This window comes from Ornithorhynchus anatinus, chromosome 16, assembly GCF_004115215.2.
Source record: "Ornithorhynchus anatinus isolate Pmale09 chromosome 16, mOrnAna1.pri.v4, whole genome shotgun sequence".
Classification (NCBI taxonomy): Eukaryota; Metazoa; Chordata; class Mammalia; order Monotremata; family Ornithorhynchidae; genus Ornithorhynchus; species Ornithorhynchus anatinus.
The window spans coordinates 40,988,554-41,002,141 of NC_041743.1; the positions used below are offsets into that span (position 1 = coordinate 40,988,554).

The 13,588-nt window shown below is 52.3% G+C and overlaps 1 protein-coding gene across 1 annotated transcript in view; it reads left to right on the forward strand.

The window, feature by feature from the left end:
• The window catches only part of KCNQ4 (potassium voltage-gated channel subfamily Q member 4), a 55,472-nt gene that overhangs the window by 22,159 nt on the left and 19,725 nt on the right, over nucleotides 1-13,588 (forward strand). Inside the window, exons 2-7 of the mRNA XM_029080288.2 lie at nucleotides 7,525-7,615; nucleotides 9,692-9,818; nucleotides 10,876-11,051; nucleotides 12,164-12,289; nucleotides 12,436-12,546; nucleotides 13,461-13,556. Coding sequence (XP_028936121.1) covers nucleotides 7,525-7,615; nucleotides 9,692-9,818; nucleotides 10,876-11,051; nucleotides 12,164-12,289; nucleotides 12,436-12,546; nucleotides 13,461-13,556 — 727 coding nt within the window. The remainder of the gene's footprint in view (nucleotides 1-7,524; nucleotides 7,616-9,691; nucleotides 9,819-10,875; nucleotides 11,052-12,163; nucleotides 12,290-12,435; nucleotides 12,547-13,460; nucleotides 13,557-13,588) is intronic.

A 13,588-nucleotide genomic window follows, 5' to 3' on the forward strand; every position in this document is an offset into this window, starting at 1 on the left:
CAGGAGTGACGCCAAGGGAGCTGGGCTGGGGGCAAAAGGGCTGGGGGCTGGCGCCAAGGCAAGGAGGATAGAGCCTACCCACTGAAGGGTAGGACGCCTGGGTTCTCCTTGCCAACCCCGTGCCCGAGCAAGCTCAGGACAGCCCCCGGCTCCAGGGCTCAGCTGAGCCTGGGAAGTGATTGGCGGAAAAGCACCCGCACTGCTGATTCCGTAGAAGTGGCAGCTAACGAGCGTGGGCTTGCGAAGCTTTACATCACATTGTCGTCATCATCCACCGGATTGACCGAGGACCTTCAGATGCAGTGCCCCTGAGCTCAGCCCTTGGATGAGCAGGGGCTGGAAGTTCACCAGCCTCGTCCACCTCTCTTCCCTCACTGCCTTTGGGCCAGCCCGTGAAAGCAAAACTCGGTTGGGGTTTCACCTTCTTGCAAAGGGCCTCTCTGCTGAGCTCTCCTTATTCCCTTCCCCCAGCTCCTGCTCACTTTCCCCACCGTCAGCACTCGGCGTTCGATTTCTTAAGAACAGAGGACAAGAAGGAAAGAAAGTTTCCCACTTTTCCCCACCTCTTCGGGGTTGTTTGGAAAGCCTCCCCCAGGCACACCCCACCCCACCCCACCCCCTCGGCCGACTCCTTTCCCCACCTCCTTCAGGCCTCTGAGGACGGGGGTGGGGGCTCTCATGTTCCGCTGACAGGCTGGGAAGGCTGGCACCAGGATCTTAACGCGGGCCCGGACTTGACCTCTGCGAGGCTCAAGGTAACAGAGTCTTTGGCCAAGGAGTTAAACCTCGCACCCAGAGCCCTGAGGCATTTCTGGCCTCGTCTCCCGGAAAGCATCTGTCCGGCTTCCAGCCGGTCTGTCCCCTGATTGGTATGGATTTTTTTTTTTTTTCATTTCAGCACCTGGCCTCCCTCGGCCTTGGCATTCGTGGGGACCCGGGAGAGGGACACACAACTCTGGAATGAATGGGGGGGGGGTCTGGAGTCCCCCTGAAAAAATGCTTTAGGTTCTGTGGATTTTCATAAGTGCTCTAGAGCTTGTGGATCTCCCGGGAAGGCCCATTCCCCTGCTAATTTCGGGTCGGCAGAGACGTGTCTCTATTCATCCACCAGAGTTCCTGGTGGCACTTAATTCTGAGGTTTGAGGGGCAGATTCGGAGGAGGGTTTAGAGTGGAAGTCTGGGTCCTGGAGCCTCCCTTCAATCTCCTTCTGGGCTTCCCTGATCATTAAAAACTCCGAGGCCTCATTTACAGCTGTTTTCATCACCTTCCACTGTTCTCATCACCCCCCACTGCTCTCATCACCCCCCCACACACACTGCTCTCATCACCCCCCACCCCATTCCCAGTCCTACTCACTGTACCCCAGTACCCACAACACTCCCCCTACTCGGAACTACCTCTCCACTCGTCTTCCCAAGTCTCTTACCTTCCCTCCTTTGACTCAGTGTGGTCAGAGGACTGGACTGCATCTATTCCCTTAAATAATAGATCTCTCCATTTCTGTTTGTCTTGATTTTTCACATGTGTATGTGTTTCTTCCCTAGTTTTGTCTCTCTGATAGTGTGAGAGGATGCCCTGCCCCGTGAACCCCATTAAACTCCAAGTTCCTCAAGAGTCTCACAGAGACATAATGACCTTTGTGAAGGGCCTCCTCCTGCCCCCTCAATCTTTTCTTCTGGCAAATGTAACCCAATTCCTTTCAGGCTTCTCTCTGCTCCTGGGAAAGGAGACCCCCGGGGACTAGGGAGAGTGACGGGGGCGAGGGAGAGAGCTGGGAGAGGAGGGACTCTGGCCTCCATCTCTGCCCCAACTCTGCCCAAGATGGTAATAATATGGGTACCAGTTGTCACGGGGCTATGGTCAGAGTGGGACCGGGGTCGCCGGAGCCTGGATGGCATGGTGCTGGGGTCATCCAGGGCTCGGCCAGGGCCTGGGGGAGGGGCTACGGGCGAAGTAAGGGGAGGAAAGAGGGGGTGAGCTGAAAAAGCAGCTCAGGGACACAGTCTGTCCCAGGCTTAGAGAGCCCAGCCCTTGCCCATGCCCCCGTCCCACCCTACCAGGTCAAACTGCCCTGGCCTAGCTGCGAGCTGCCTCTGCCCCACCAAGCTGCCCCCAGATGGAAACCGGAGCTGCCGCCCAGCTCCATCCAATATTCCCATCCTGCCTTCCCGCCAGGGAGACGCATTGACAGACGCCTTGTCTGGGGTCACGTGACCACCCCCTTCCCCCCCCCCCCCCCCCCCCGCTTGGTTCGAGCTTTCCATATTTAGAATTGCTGGATTAGGGGAAAAATACACACACACACACACACACACACACACACACACACTTACATTCACACACACTCTCACATACACCCACACGAGAAGCAGCATGGCTTAGTGGAAAGAGCACAGGCTTGGGATTCGAAGATTGTGGGTTCTAATCCCAGCTCTGCCACTTGTCAACTGTGTGACTTCGGGCAAGTCACTTAGCTGCTCTGTTCCTCAGTTACCTCATCTATAAAATGGGGATTAAGACTGTGAGCCCCATGTGGGACAACCTGATAACCTTGTATTTACCCTAGTGCTTAGAACAGTGCTTGGCACATAGTAAGCGGTTAACAAATACCATCATCATCATCACTCTCACACCCACCCACTTACACACATTCTCACATACACACATATTTCTAGAGTGTGTGCTCCTGGCTCCTTCCTCTCAGGACTCTCTGCTGGGGAAGAGCGATGGCAAGAGGGTGGGTGGGCTGGAGAAGGAGGGGCAGGTAGAGCCCCTTCCTCTCCCAGAGAAGATGTTCTCTTAAATCATCACTAATATTAACTCTTACTCTGACTCTGAACCCAATCCTAGCCCAGGCCCTGGCCCTGGCTTTTAACTCCAACGCTGGCAACTGAGTCTGCCGATGGTGTAATCTGACTGAAAAACCACACCTATCAGACTTGCAGCACATTGTTTATTTGAACGGTGGCTCCCCCTGACCCCAACTCTGGCTAACTTCCAACCTAGAACCCTCATCTTGCAGCGGCTGCTGCTGTTGCTAATAATTCATGTTATTTCAAATCAATAGCCATTCATGAATAAATAATCAATTATTAATCAGAGGGATTAGAATAGCAACAGCATGTCTTCCCCCAGCTCTTTCTCCCAGAAAACCCAAAGTCCTTTTCTGACTCTGACCTCACTGGGCATTCCATCAGCCTTGGGGGCAAGGGGTGGGGCCAGGACAGTTACTTCTGTTCCACATGTGAAGATCAGAGAGGTTAAGAAAATGCCTGAGGTCACACAGTATATCAGAGGCCAAGTTTGGCTCCAGGATGATCAGTGCACTCCATCTTTTTTTTCTTAATCTTTTATGGTATTTGTTAAGCTCTTACAAAGGACTGGTCTGACTACTGGGGTAGATACAAGTTAATAAGGTCTGACACAGTCCCTGTCCCACATGGGGCTCACAGTCTAAATAGAAAGGAGAACAGGTATTGAATCCCCATTTTGCAGTCGAGGAAACCGAACCACAGAGAAGTTAAGTGACTTGCCTAAGGTCACATAGCAAGCAAGTAGCATAACAGGGATTAGAACACAGGCCCTCTGGCTCCCAGGCTCTTTCCATTAGGCCACGCTGCTTCTGACAACTGTTCAGAGATAGACAGATGTATTTAGACCCTCTCTCACTCTTCTCTTCTGCCATTTCTGAGCCATTACCCGAAGGACTGTGATCTCCTTGTGGGCAGAGAAGGGGTCTGTCAACTCTGTTGTCTCGTACTCTCTCAAGCATTTAATAGAGTACTCTGCATGCAGTAAGTGCTCAGTAAATCCCATTGATTGGTTCATTTGGAGGGCAGGAAAGGGGGAGTGTGCAGGGTGAAGGAGGGGAAATCTGGGATGGCAGGAAAATGGGGTAACCCCAGCTCTCTGTTCCTGGAACCTGTAATTTGCCCTGACTGATCCAGCAGGTGTTCAGAGAACTGCAGGTCTGGTCTCTGTGGCACTTCTCATTCTTCCCCAGACCCTTCTTGGGTTGTGGGGAGTTAGGGATCTTAACAGAAGCTAAAGGGCAGGGGACTGAGGAGAGGAAGTCAGCCAGCCCTTGGGCATATCTTTGTAAAACTCCAAGAAGGAGGTTCCCCTACTTGATGGCCTCCTGTCCCAGCTTCTCAGTCTCTAACTTAAATCTAACTTAAATCTCAGGTCTAACTTAAATCGCTCATGCTGATATTCAGCAGAAAGGGAGCAGAATGCTTCTCCAAAATAGATGGAGGGTATTTGGGGACTAGAGAAAGCCCCTTATGGTGCCCTTAGAGGTATTTTTCCATGAAGCTGCAAGCTTGATGGCTGGTTTTGGTTCCTAGGGAAATACAGCTACTTCTGGTGAAGGAGGTGGTGGAAGGGAACAAGGAAGAAACATAGTCTGCATTCTCTCAGCTTCATCACTTCCCTAAGAGTCCTGGGAGGCAGAGGGGGAAACTTAGGCCCAAATCATCATTATCAGTATTTATTGGGTGCTGAGCACTGTATTAGGTGTCACTTTGGAATGTATGGTGGTCTACGGGAACGAGCACGGGTCTGGGATTCTCTCCCAAGCACTTAGTATAGTGTGCTGCACAGAGTAAGTGCTCAGTAAGTACTATGGTTGATCTGGGAGTCAGGAGACCCAAGTTCTGGTTCCAGCTGTGTCAATGGACTTCTCTGTTACTCTGAACAACTCACTTAACATCTCTGTGCCTGTTTCCTCAGCTGTGAACTGCTGATAAGATACCTGCTCTCCCTCTTAGACTTGGAGCCCCTTGAGGGAGAGGACTGTATCTGATAGGACTCTCTTGTTCCTACCCTAGTGCTTAGCACAGTGCTTGGCACATAGTAAGTGCTTAATAGTAAGTAATTACTATTAATTATCATAATTACTATTATTATTCTAAAAGGCCCTTGGGAAACAGCTCCCTCCTCTCCTTTTCCTCCTTACATTCCTCTCTACCATGGGCTTGTGTGGCAGCAAGGATTTAAGCTACACATCAGGAAGGACTTACAGATTCCCAAGAGCCTGGGTCGTGCCAAGATGCTACACTGCCCGGATCCTGGAGTTTTTTAAACAGAAATAGTGAGGTTCCAGTCTGACTGGAGTCAGGGGGCTGGGGTTGTTGACTTCTGGAGTACCCTTCCAGATCTTTGAGTCCCAAAGATAGCAGAGGGGGTAAGAATTCCCTCCAGCCCAACCCTCCTCCCTGCTCACAACCCCACATCTTTCCCCTGGGCCACAGCCACCGGTCAGCAGGGAAGAAGGGGTGTGGGTGGGGAGGGAGGGAGGAGGGTGAGCCGAGCTGCCGGGAGCTCCCCAGAGGCTTCTTGCACCATCTTCTGCTCTTAAATATTTAACAGGCTCCCTTTGGTTTGCAACCCTGGAGAGTCTCCTCTGGTTTAATTTTTCCCGTTTCTTTGCATTCAGCATTCTGTAGAGTGAGCGTGGGGAGCGGGAAGAGAAGAGGGAGGGGGATTTTCTCAAAGCTCTTGATGATGATATAGGTGGGAATGCAGTCCGGAGAAGGGGGGATGGAGCCCACCCCCAAGGCAGAGTCTGGCAGAAAGGTGGATAGTCAAGAGGTCAAAGTGGTTGCTCCCTCAGACTTTACTTCCAAGAACGGTGGGAAAAAGAAGAAGGGAAGAAGAAGTCTCCAGGGGACATCTTAGCCACCACCAAAGTCAGAGAGATTTCATCAGGAAAGAGGGTGGAGAGTTGGGGGACTGGAAGCCTGCTGGGAGATTAAAATGTTTGGTTTTCTGGAGCAGAGCACAGCCTCCAACTTGCTCTGTTCTGGGGTGGGGGTGTGTGTGCTGGGGGAAGAATAAGTGATCCTCAGGGCCTGGAGACTGAGGTTCAGGAGCAGAACAGAGCTGGGAATGAGAGAGGGAGGAGACTCTGTGCCGGGGCTTCATCATGTCCGTCCCTTACCCGCCTACTTCCCCTGCATATCCCCTCTTCTTCCCCTCCTCTTCCCCTTCGCTTCCCCTTAGCTTCCCCTTAGTTTCCCCTGAGCTTCCCAGGCCCTCATTTCGTCTCTCCCGGCTCTAAACAGCCGGGGTCTGGGGGACTGACTGCATTTTCTAGAAAACCATTTCAGCAGGATCTCTCATGGAAATCCTAGGGGGTGGAAGCGACCTTAAGAGGTCAGCTCGATCAGGCCCCTGCCACTAGACAAAAAAAATTCTCAATATCCTTATCCATCTGATGAGGGTGAAAGGCAGGTCTGTCCTAAGAACCTCCAGATCTGGAAGCTTCCCTCTCCCCGAGAGGGCCTATCAGAATTCAGAAAGTTCTTCCTCTGTCTCACTTTTACCCATTTTGCTGAGATGGAAACCATTGTGTTAGACAGAGGTAGAAGTGAATAGACTGTATAACAGTGGTCATTTGGTGTCTCCTTGGTCTTGTCTCCTCTAGACTAGTTGACTCCAACTTCTCTAGCCTGTCCTCCTAACTTCTGGTGAGCGTAGCATCCCTTTTAGGGCATGTTGCAGCAAGAAATATTTAGGTTAGCTAGGAAGAAGAACAAACAGTCAGTACAGGATTTGGATAGTATAGTGTGAGTGGTACAAAGAGGATAGTGCTTGGTACATAACAAATGCTTAATAAATATTTATTATTATTATTTGGAATCAACACTCAAGAAACGATAAACATAGCAAAGACCTCCCCATAGCTCCACCATTCAGTCTGTGAGTTGGGGCAGCTCTGAATGGAGGCAAGAGGAAAACTGAGATGATCTTTGGAGATGGGGATTCCTGAGTTTAAGATAATTTTTCTAGAAAGCACTTGATTCTAGGACTCCCCCTGCAGCCCCTGGGGCTGGTTTTTAGCTCCCGTCTTCCTGCTATGCTCCACTTTGCCACCTGTCAGAAACATCACCTCCAGAGCACTAGGGACAGTTTGGATCAGCGCCCCGCGCCCCTGGCCACCCGCCACCCTCCTCTGCAGCTGGGCATCCAAGGGACTCACTGACGCTCATCCAGACCAAGAGTGGGGAACAGGATTGCGCCCAGGGCTCTGAGAACCCTAGGACTTGAGGGTGGTTGAGTCCAGAAATGAGAAGACCGAGGGACTCTGGGAAGTCAAGGCCAGAGGAGAGCCCCCACCTGAGGAAATGAGGCTAAGTTGCACAAACAGAAGGAGGTTAGACAACAGGAAAGATTTTCCTCTCTGCGTTAATAATAACTGTGGTATTTGTTAAGGGCTTAGTATGTGCCAAGCACTGAACTAAGCACCGGGGTAGATACAAGATAATCATGTTCACAGGAGGCTCACAGTTCAAGTAGAACTGTGAGAGAACTCAGACACAGACAAGTAAAGTAATTTGCCCAATGTCCCACAGCAAGCATGTGGCAGAATCAGGATTAGAACCCAGGACCCCAGCTCTGTCCCACCCTGTCTTTCCTGGAAATTGCTTCAGGGCTGAACCAAGACTGAAAAAGATCCTCCCCCAGGCTCCCCCGTCCACCCGCCTGCCATCTCACCGTGCTCCATCTCATTGCTCTTTCAGATTCCTGCTGGTCTTCAGCTGTCTGGTGCTGTCTGTGCTTTCTACCATCCAAGAGCATCAGGAGTTTGCCAACGAATGTCTGCTGATCTTGGTAATTAACCGACGTCTGGGGTAGCCAGCAGGAGTCCTGGGCAGCAGGGGTGATGGGGGGTGGGTCCAGGGGCAGGAGCATAGTGTGCCAGCCCCCTGCAAGCTCGGAATCTGCACACTCAGCTTGAGAAAGAAGAACAAACCTGCCACCACAGGGTTTCTTTTCTTGCCCACGGCCTCAGGCCAGTCGCTATCTGCAAAGTTTCCCAAACTCTCTGCTCTGGAACGTTGTCAAGAGGCCATTTATGGGCCCTGGTATCTCACAGGGCAGAGGGAAGAGAGAAGTGAGGGGTCCCGGAGTGGTTTGCCCACTTTGCTCAGGTTATAGGCTAGGTGTGTGTTGGGGGATGTTAAAAGCTACAGGGTAAGCTGAATCTCTGGCTGTTGGTTGGCATCTATGCCAAAGCCTCAGATCCTGCCCCAGGCTCTCTCTGACTCGTCTCCATGAGGAATGCTGCCACAGTGCCCTATTCCCAGTGTCCATCTCCGGGGGGCATCACACCATCCAAGAGGTCGGAGAGGGTTTGACTTTAGCCACTAATTTGCTGGTCATCATTCGGTCAGCTTCCTCCACTCAGTCAGCTGGTCAATCAATCGTATTTATTGAGCGCTTAATGTGTGCAAAGCACTGGACTAAGCGCTTGAGAGGGTACAATGTAACAGTGTAACTGACACATTCCGTGCAAAGGATCCTATCCCTTCCCTGCCTACCAGAAGAGGGGAGAAAGAATAATGAGACAGGTCAGGGTCTCTGGGCATGCTGAGGGGATAAAGTGCAGGATTGAGGCCACAGGGATCTGGACCCCGCTGCCCGAGGGGGAATACCTGGGTATGGGGTGGGTGGGCACAGGAACCTGTATCCGTCAGGAACCTGAAGTCAGTCTTCTCGTGGACTCCCCCCACGTAGAAACAGCTGACTCCGAAACTCTGTCCGATGGGTGCGAGACTAAATTAGGAAAATCCTTGGGAATTTTCTCCTGAGTAAGCAGGAGCAGAACTTTGTGCGGAAGGAACGGGGAAGAGGACAATGCTGACGGTGGGGAAAACCCGGCCCTCCGTCCAGCAGGCTCCGCGGAGAAGAGCAGAACGAAAGGAGGGCTGTGGGTGGGGGGCCGTGGGTGTGGCCAAGGGCGAGACGGGGGCAGGGTCCTCCGAAGGAGGTGGAAACGAGACGGGGAGAAAGTGCGAGTGTTCATACCTGCTGCCTGGACTGCAGGGATGGAGATGGTCAAAGATGGGAGGCAGGAACAGAGACAAGGACATTCATTCATTTAGTCGTATTTATTGAGCGCTTACTCTGTGCAGAGCACTGTACTACGATCTTGGGAGAGGACAGTATAACTATACACATTCCTTGCCCACAGTGAGTTTACAGACTAGAGATAGAGACAGAGACAGAGAAAGGGACTGAAAGAGGACTAGATATAGGCAGGGCCCAGAGAGATAGCTATAGAGACAGAAAGAAAGCTAGACGGGCAGGACCCTGAAGGTTAGAGACAAGAGGTCAAGGACACTCTAGAGTCTCTGAGGAACTGAGAGATCATCTGATAAAGGCCCTAGGCCTGGCTGAGCTCGAGTCTGGATTCAGTAGAGACTGAGGGAGATGGCACTGGCCTTGGATCTTGTCTCCATCTCTGTTCCTGTCATGCTGTGTGACTCAGGACAAGCCTTTGCCCTATCTGGTCTCTGGGGGGAGACAAGTCTTTGCTCCCTGGCCAGGCTGAGGAGAAGGTGGTACAGGGAGAAGGCTCTAGTGTGGGAAGGAAGGACAGGATTGAATTGTACATTCCAAGTGCTTAGTACAGTGCTCTGCACATAGTAAGCGCTCAGTAAATACTATTGAATGAATGAATGAATGAATGAATGAATGAATGAATGAATGAATGAATGAATGGGAAGCAGAGAAGTGTCACCCCTGCTCCGGGGCTCATGAGCCCCAAGCTTGGTGAAGTTTGGGACTGGGGAAGGAGGACGATTCCCATGGGGACCCTGGTGATCTCTGGACCCCTGGCCGAGCTGGGCGGCTGGCTGGCTGGGCCACAGGGGCCTGGTGATGATGGATGCCCCTCTTCTCCAGGAATTTGTGATGATCGTGGTGTTCGGTCTGGAGTACATCATCCGGATATGGGCCGCTGGCTGCTGCTGCCGCTACCGGGGCTGGCAAGGCCGCTTCCGCTTTGCTCGGAAACCCTTCTGCGTCATAGGTGGGTGCTGGCAGGCCACCACAAAACTCAATCATTTCTATTTATTGAGCTCTTACTATGTGCAGAGTGCTGTACTAAGCGCTTGGAAGAAGACAAAATAATATAACAGACACATTCCTCGCCCACAATGAGTTTATGGTAACCCCAGCCCCAACCACAACCCTAATCTTTCCATAGCCTCACCAACACTGTCCCCTCCCCGCATCTGTAACCCTATCCCTTGCTTTAGCCACAGCCCCATTGTCAGTTCTAGCTACAATCTTAACTCCCTGCTCTACCCAACCAATCAATGTCTTGGGTTTTTTTGGTTCTTGGTTTTTTGTGTTGTTTTTTTTTAGTGCCAGGACTAAGCACTGGGGTCGATATAAGCTAATTAGGTTGGAAACGTTCCTGTCCCACATGGGGCTCACAGTCTTATCCCCATTTTGTGGATGAGGTAACAGCCACAGAGAAGTTAAGTAACATGCCCGAGGTTACACAGCAGGCAAGTGGCAGAGTAGGGATTAGAACCTAGGTCCTTCTAACTCCTAGGTTTGTGTTCCATCTACTAGTCCAAGCTGCTTCTTTGTTGAGCGATTATTTTGTGCAGAGTGCACAATAATAATAATAATAACTGTGGTATTTGCTAAGTGCTTTCTATTGTGCCAAGCACTGTTCTAAGCGCTGGAGTAGATACAAGGTAATCCGGTTGTACCACGTGGGGCTCACAGTGTTTATCCCCATTTTACAGATGAGATAACTGAGGCACAGAGAAGTTAATGGCCCGCCCAATGTCACACAGCAAAGTGGTGGAACGGAGTTTAGAACCCACACCCTCTGGCTCCCAAGACCTTGCTCTTGCCACTAAGCCACGCGGCTTCTCATCAGTGGAGTTGGTAGACACGGTCCCTGCCAACAACGCACCTAATGGGTCTAACCCTAAATCCAAGCCCAGCTCCCAGCCCAGGCCCACACCCCCATCCTCCACAGACCCTCACTCTTTCCTAACCCCTTGTGGGTAGGGTCCTAGGGGTGAGGTCTGCCAGGCTGAACCACTTCTTCCTCTCCCCCGGTTCAGACTTCATCGTCTTCATCGCCTCGCTGGCGGTCATCGCGGCCGGCACGCAGGGCAACATCTTCGCCACCTCGGCTCTGCGGAGCATGCGCTTCCTGCAGATCCTGCGCATGGTGCGGATGGACCGGCGCGGGGGCACCTGGAAGCTACTGGGCTCCGTGGTGTATGCGCACAGCAAGGTGAGTGGCCACACCACACCGGACCCGGCCAGCCCGAGCCCCTTCCACAGAGGAAATGCTTAATGCTAATAATTGTGGTACTTCTTAAACATTTTTTCACGGCATTAGTTAAGGGCTTACTATGTGCCAGGTACTTGACTAGGTGCTGGGTAGATGCAAGGTAATCAAGTTGGACACAGCCCATCCCCCTCATGGGGCTCACGGTAGTAATCTCCCAATTTAGAGATGAGGTAACTACAGCACAGAGAAGTTAATTGACTTACCCAGGGTCACGGAGCAGAGAGGTGGCGGAGTTCGGATTAGTATCTGGGTCCTCTGACTCCGAGGCCTGAGCCCTTTCCATTAGGCCATGCTGCCTCTCAAGCGTAATCAAGGAGAAGCAGCGTGGCTGAGTGGAAAGAGCACAGGCTTGGGAGTCAGAGGTCATGGGTTCTAATCCCGGCTCCACCACTTGATAGCTGTGTGACTTTGGGCAGGTCACTTAACTTCTCTGGGCCTCAATTACCTCACCTGTAAAATGGGGATTAAGACTGTGAGTCCCACGTGGGACAACCCGATCACCTTGTCTCTCCCCCAGCGCTTAAAACAGTACTTGGCACATAGTAAGCACTTAACAAATACTGTTATTATTATAATCAATACTACTATTACCACCAATAATAATTATAACAATAGCACAGCAATAATGTTAAAGGAAGCCCTTCTCTGGGTCTATCCCCCATCTGTCTCACTGCAGCTCATTCACCTTGAGTAGCTGGAGCAAGCCATCATCCAAGAGGCTTGGGGAAGTTGCTCCCCCCTCTTCTTATCAGTGGTATTTACTGAGTGCTTACTATGTACAGAGCACTGTACTGAAGTACTTGGGAGAGCACAAGGCAACAGAATTGGTAGACATGTACGATGCTCACAAGGAGCTTCCAATCTAGAGGGGACTACTTCCCCCTCCCTCCACCTCTCCTTCCCTCCTCCCCCTGCCTATTTTCTTCCCTTTCCCCTCCTCCCTCTTCTTCTCCTCTTCCCCCTTCTTTCTCCCTTCTGTCTCTGCCTCCCGCTGCTTCCTGTGGCCCCCATTCTGCCTGACCTCTGCCCTCTGGGCCTGCCTCTCCCTCCAGGAGCTGATCACGGCATGGTACATCGGCTTCCTGGTGCTCATCTTCGCCTCGTTCCTCGTTTACCTGGCGGAGAAGGACGCCAACACCGAGTTCTCCTCATACGCTGACTCGCTCTGGTGGGGTACAGTAAGTTCATCGGCAGCAATCCCTCCAGCCCCTTCCCTCCAGCCCTCTGGAGCCCTGGCCCTGCCCACGCTCGCCCCCTGGACTGGTGGCATGGGGGACTCACTGCTCCCCTCTCTTCCCCTGCCCTCCCACCCCACCCGTCACAGATCACTCTCACCACCATTGGCTACGGCGACAAGACCCCGCAGACCTGGCTGGGACGGGTGCTGGCGGCTGGCTTCGCCCTGCTGGGCATCTCCTTCTTCGCCTTGCCCGCCGTGAGTAACCAAGGGCTCTCCTCTGTCCGTCGTGAACACCCCCGAGCATTGCCCTTTGCTTCTGTGAGGACCGCCGGACCCCTCTTCTACACTTCATGAGCATCCCTTCACATTCCCCCTTTCCTGCTGAGAGTGGTCTCTGGCTCACTGGGGGCACCTCTTTCCCTCCATGGGTGACCCCAGACCCTCTTGTTGATAGTGGCAATGATGATGATGGTACTTGTAAAGTGCTTGCTGTGTGTCAAGTACTGTTCCAAGTGCTGGGATAGAGGCAAGCTAATCAGGTTGGACAGAGTCCCTCTGTCCCTCATGGGGCTCACAGACTTAATCCCCATTTTACAGGTGAGGTAACTGAGGCACAGAGAAATGAAGTGACTTGGCCAAGATCACACAGCTGACAAGTGGTGCAGCCGGAATTAGAACCCAGGTCCTTCTGACTCTAAGATCTGTGCTCTATACACTGTGCCAAGCTACTTCTCCTGGCCTTCTCGCTGAAGGCTGTGGGTGGGGTCTCTTCCCTCAATTAGGCCCGGTTGATGGATGTCTCTATCTCCTGGTTCACCCCCACCCGAGGCCCTGGTGTCCCTGAGGCCTTGAGTACCCGAGATCTTGGGTGCCCGAAGTCCTATGTACCCAAGATCCTGGGTCTGAGGCTCTGCGTGCCCAAGATCTGGGCACTTGAGTCCCTATGTACCACAGGCTCTTGGTGCCTGAGGCCCTGCATACCCAAAACCTTGGATGCCTGAAGTCCTATGTACCCAAGATCTTGGGTGCCTAAGACCCTCTGTGCCCAAGACCCTGGGTACTCAAGGCCCTGTGTACCTAAGGTCCTGGCTACTCAATCCCTGCTCCCATCCACTGACTTCACTCTGGCCCCAGGACTGAGAACTGAACCATCCTCCCTCCCCTGCCAGGGTATCCTGGGGTCCGGCTTTGCCTTGAAGGTGCAAGAGCAGCACCGACAGAAGCACTTCGAGAAGCGGAGGACGCCTGCGGCCAACCTCATCCAGGTAGCCACCTGCTAGGTGGGCAGTAATAATAG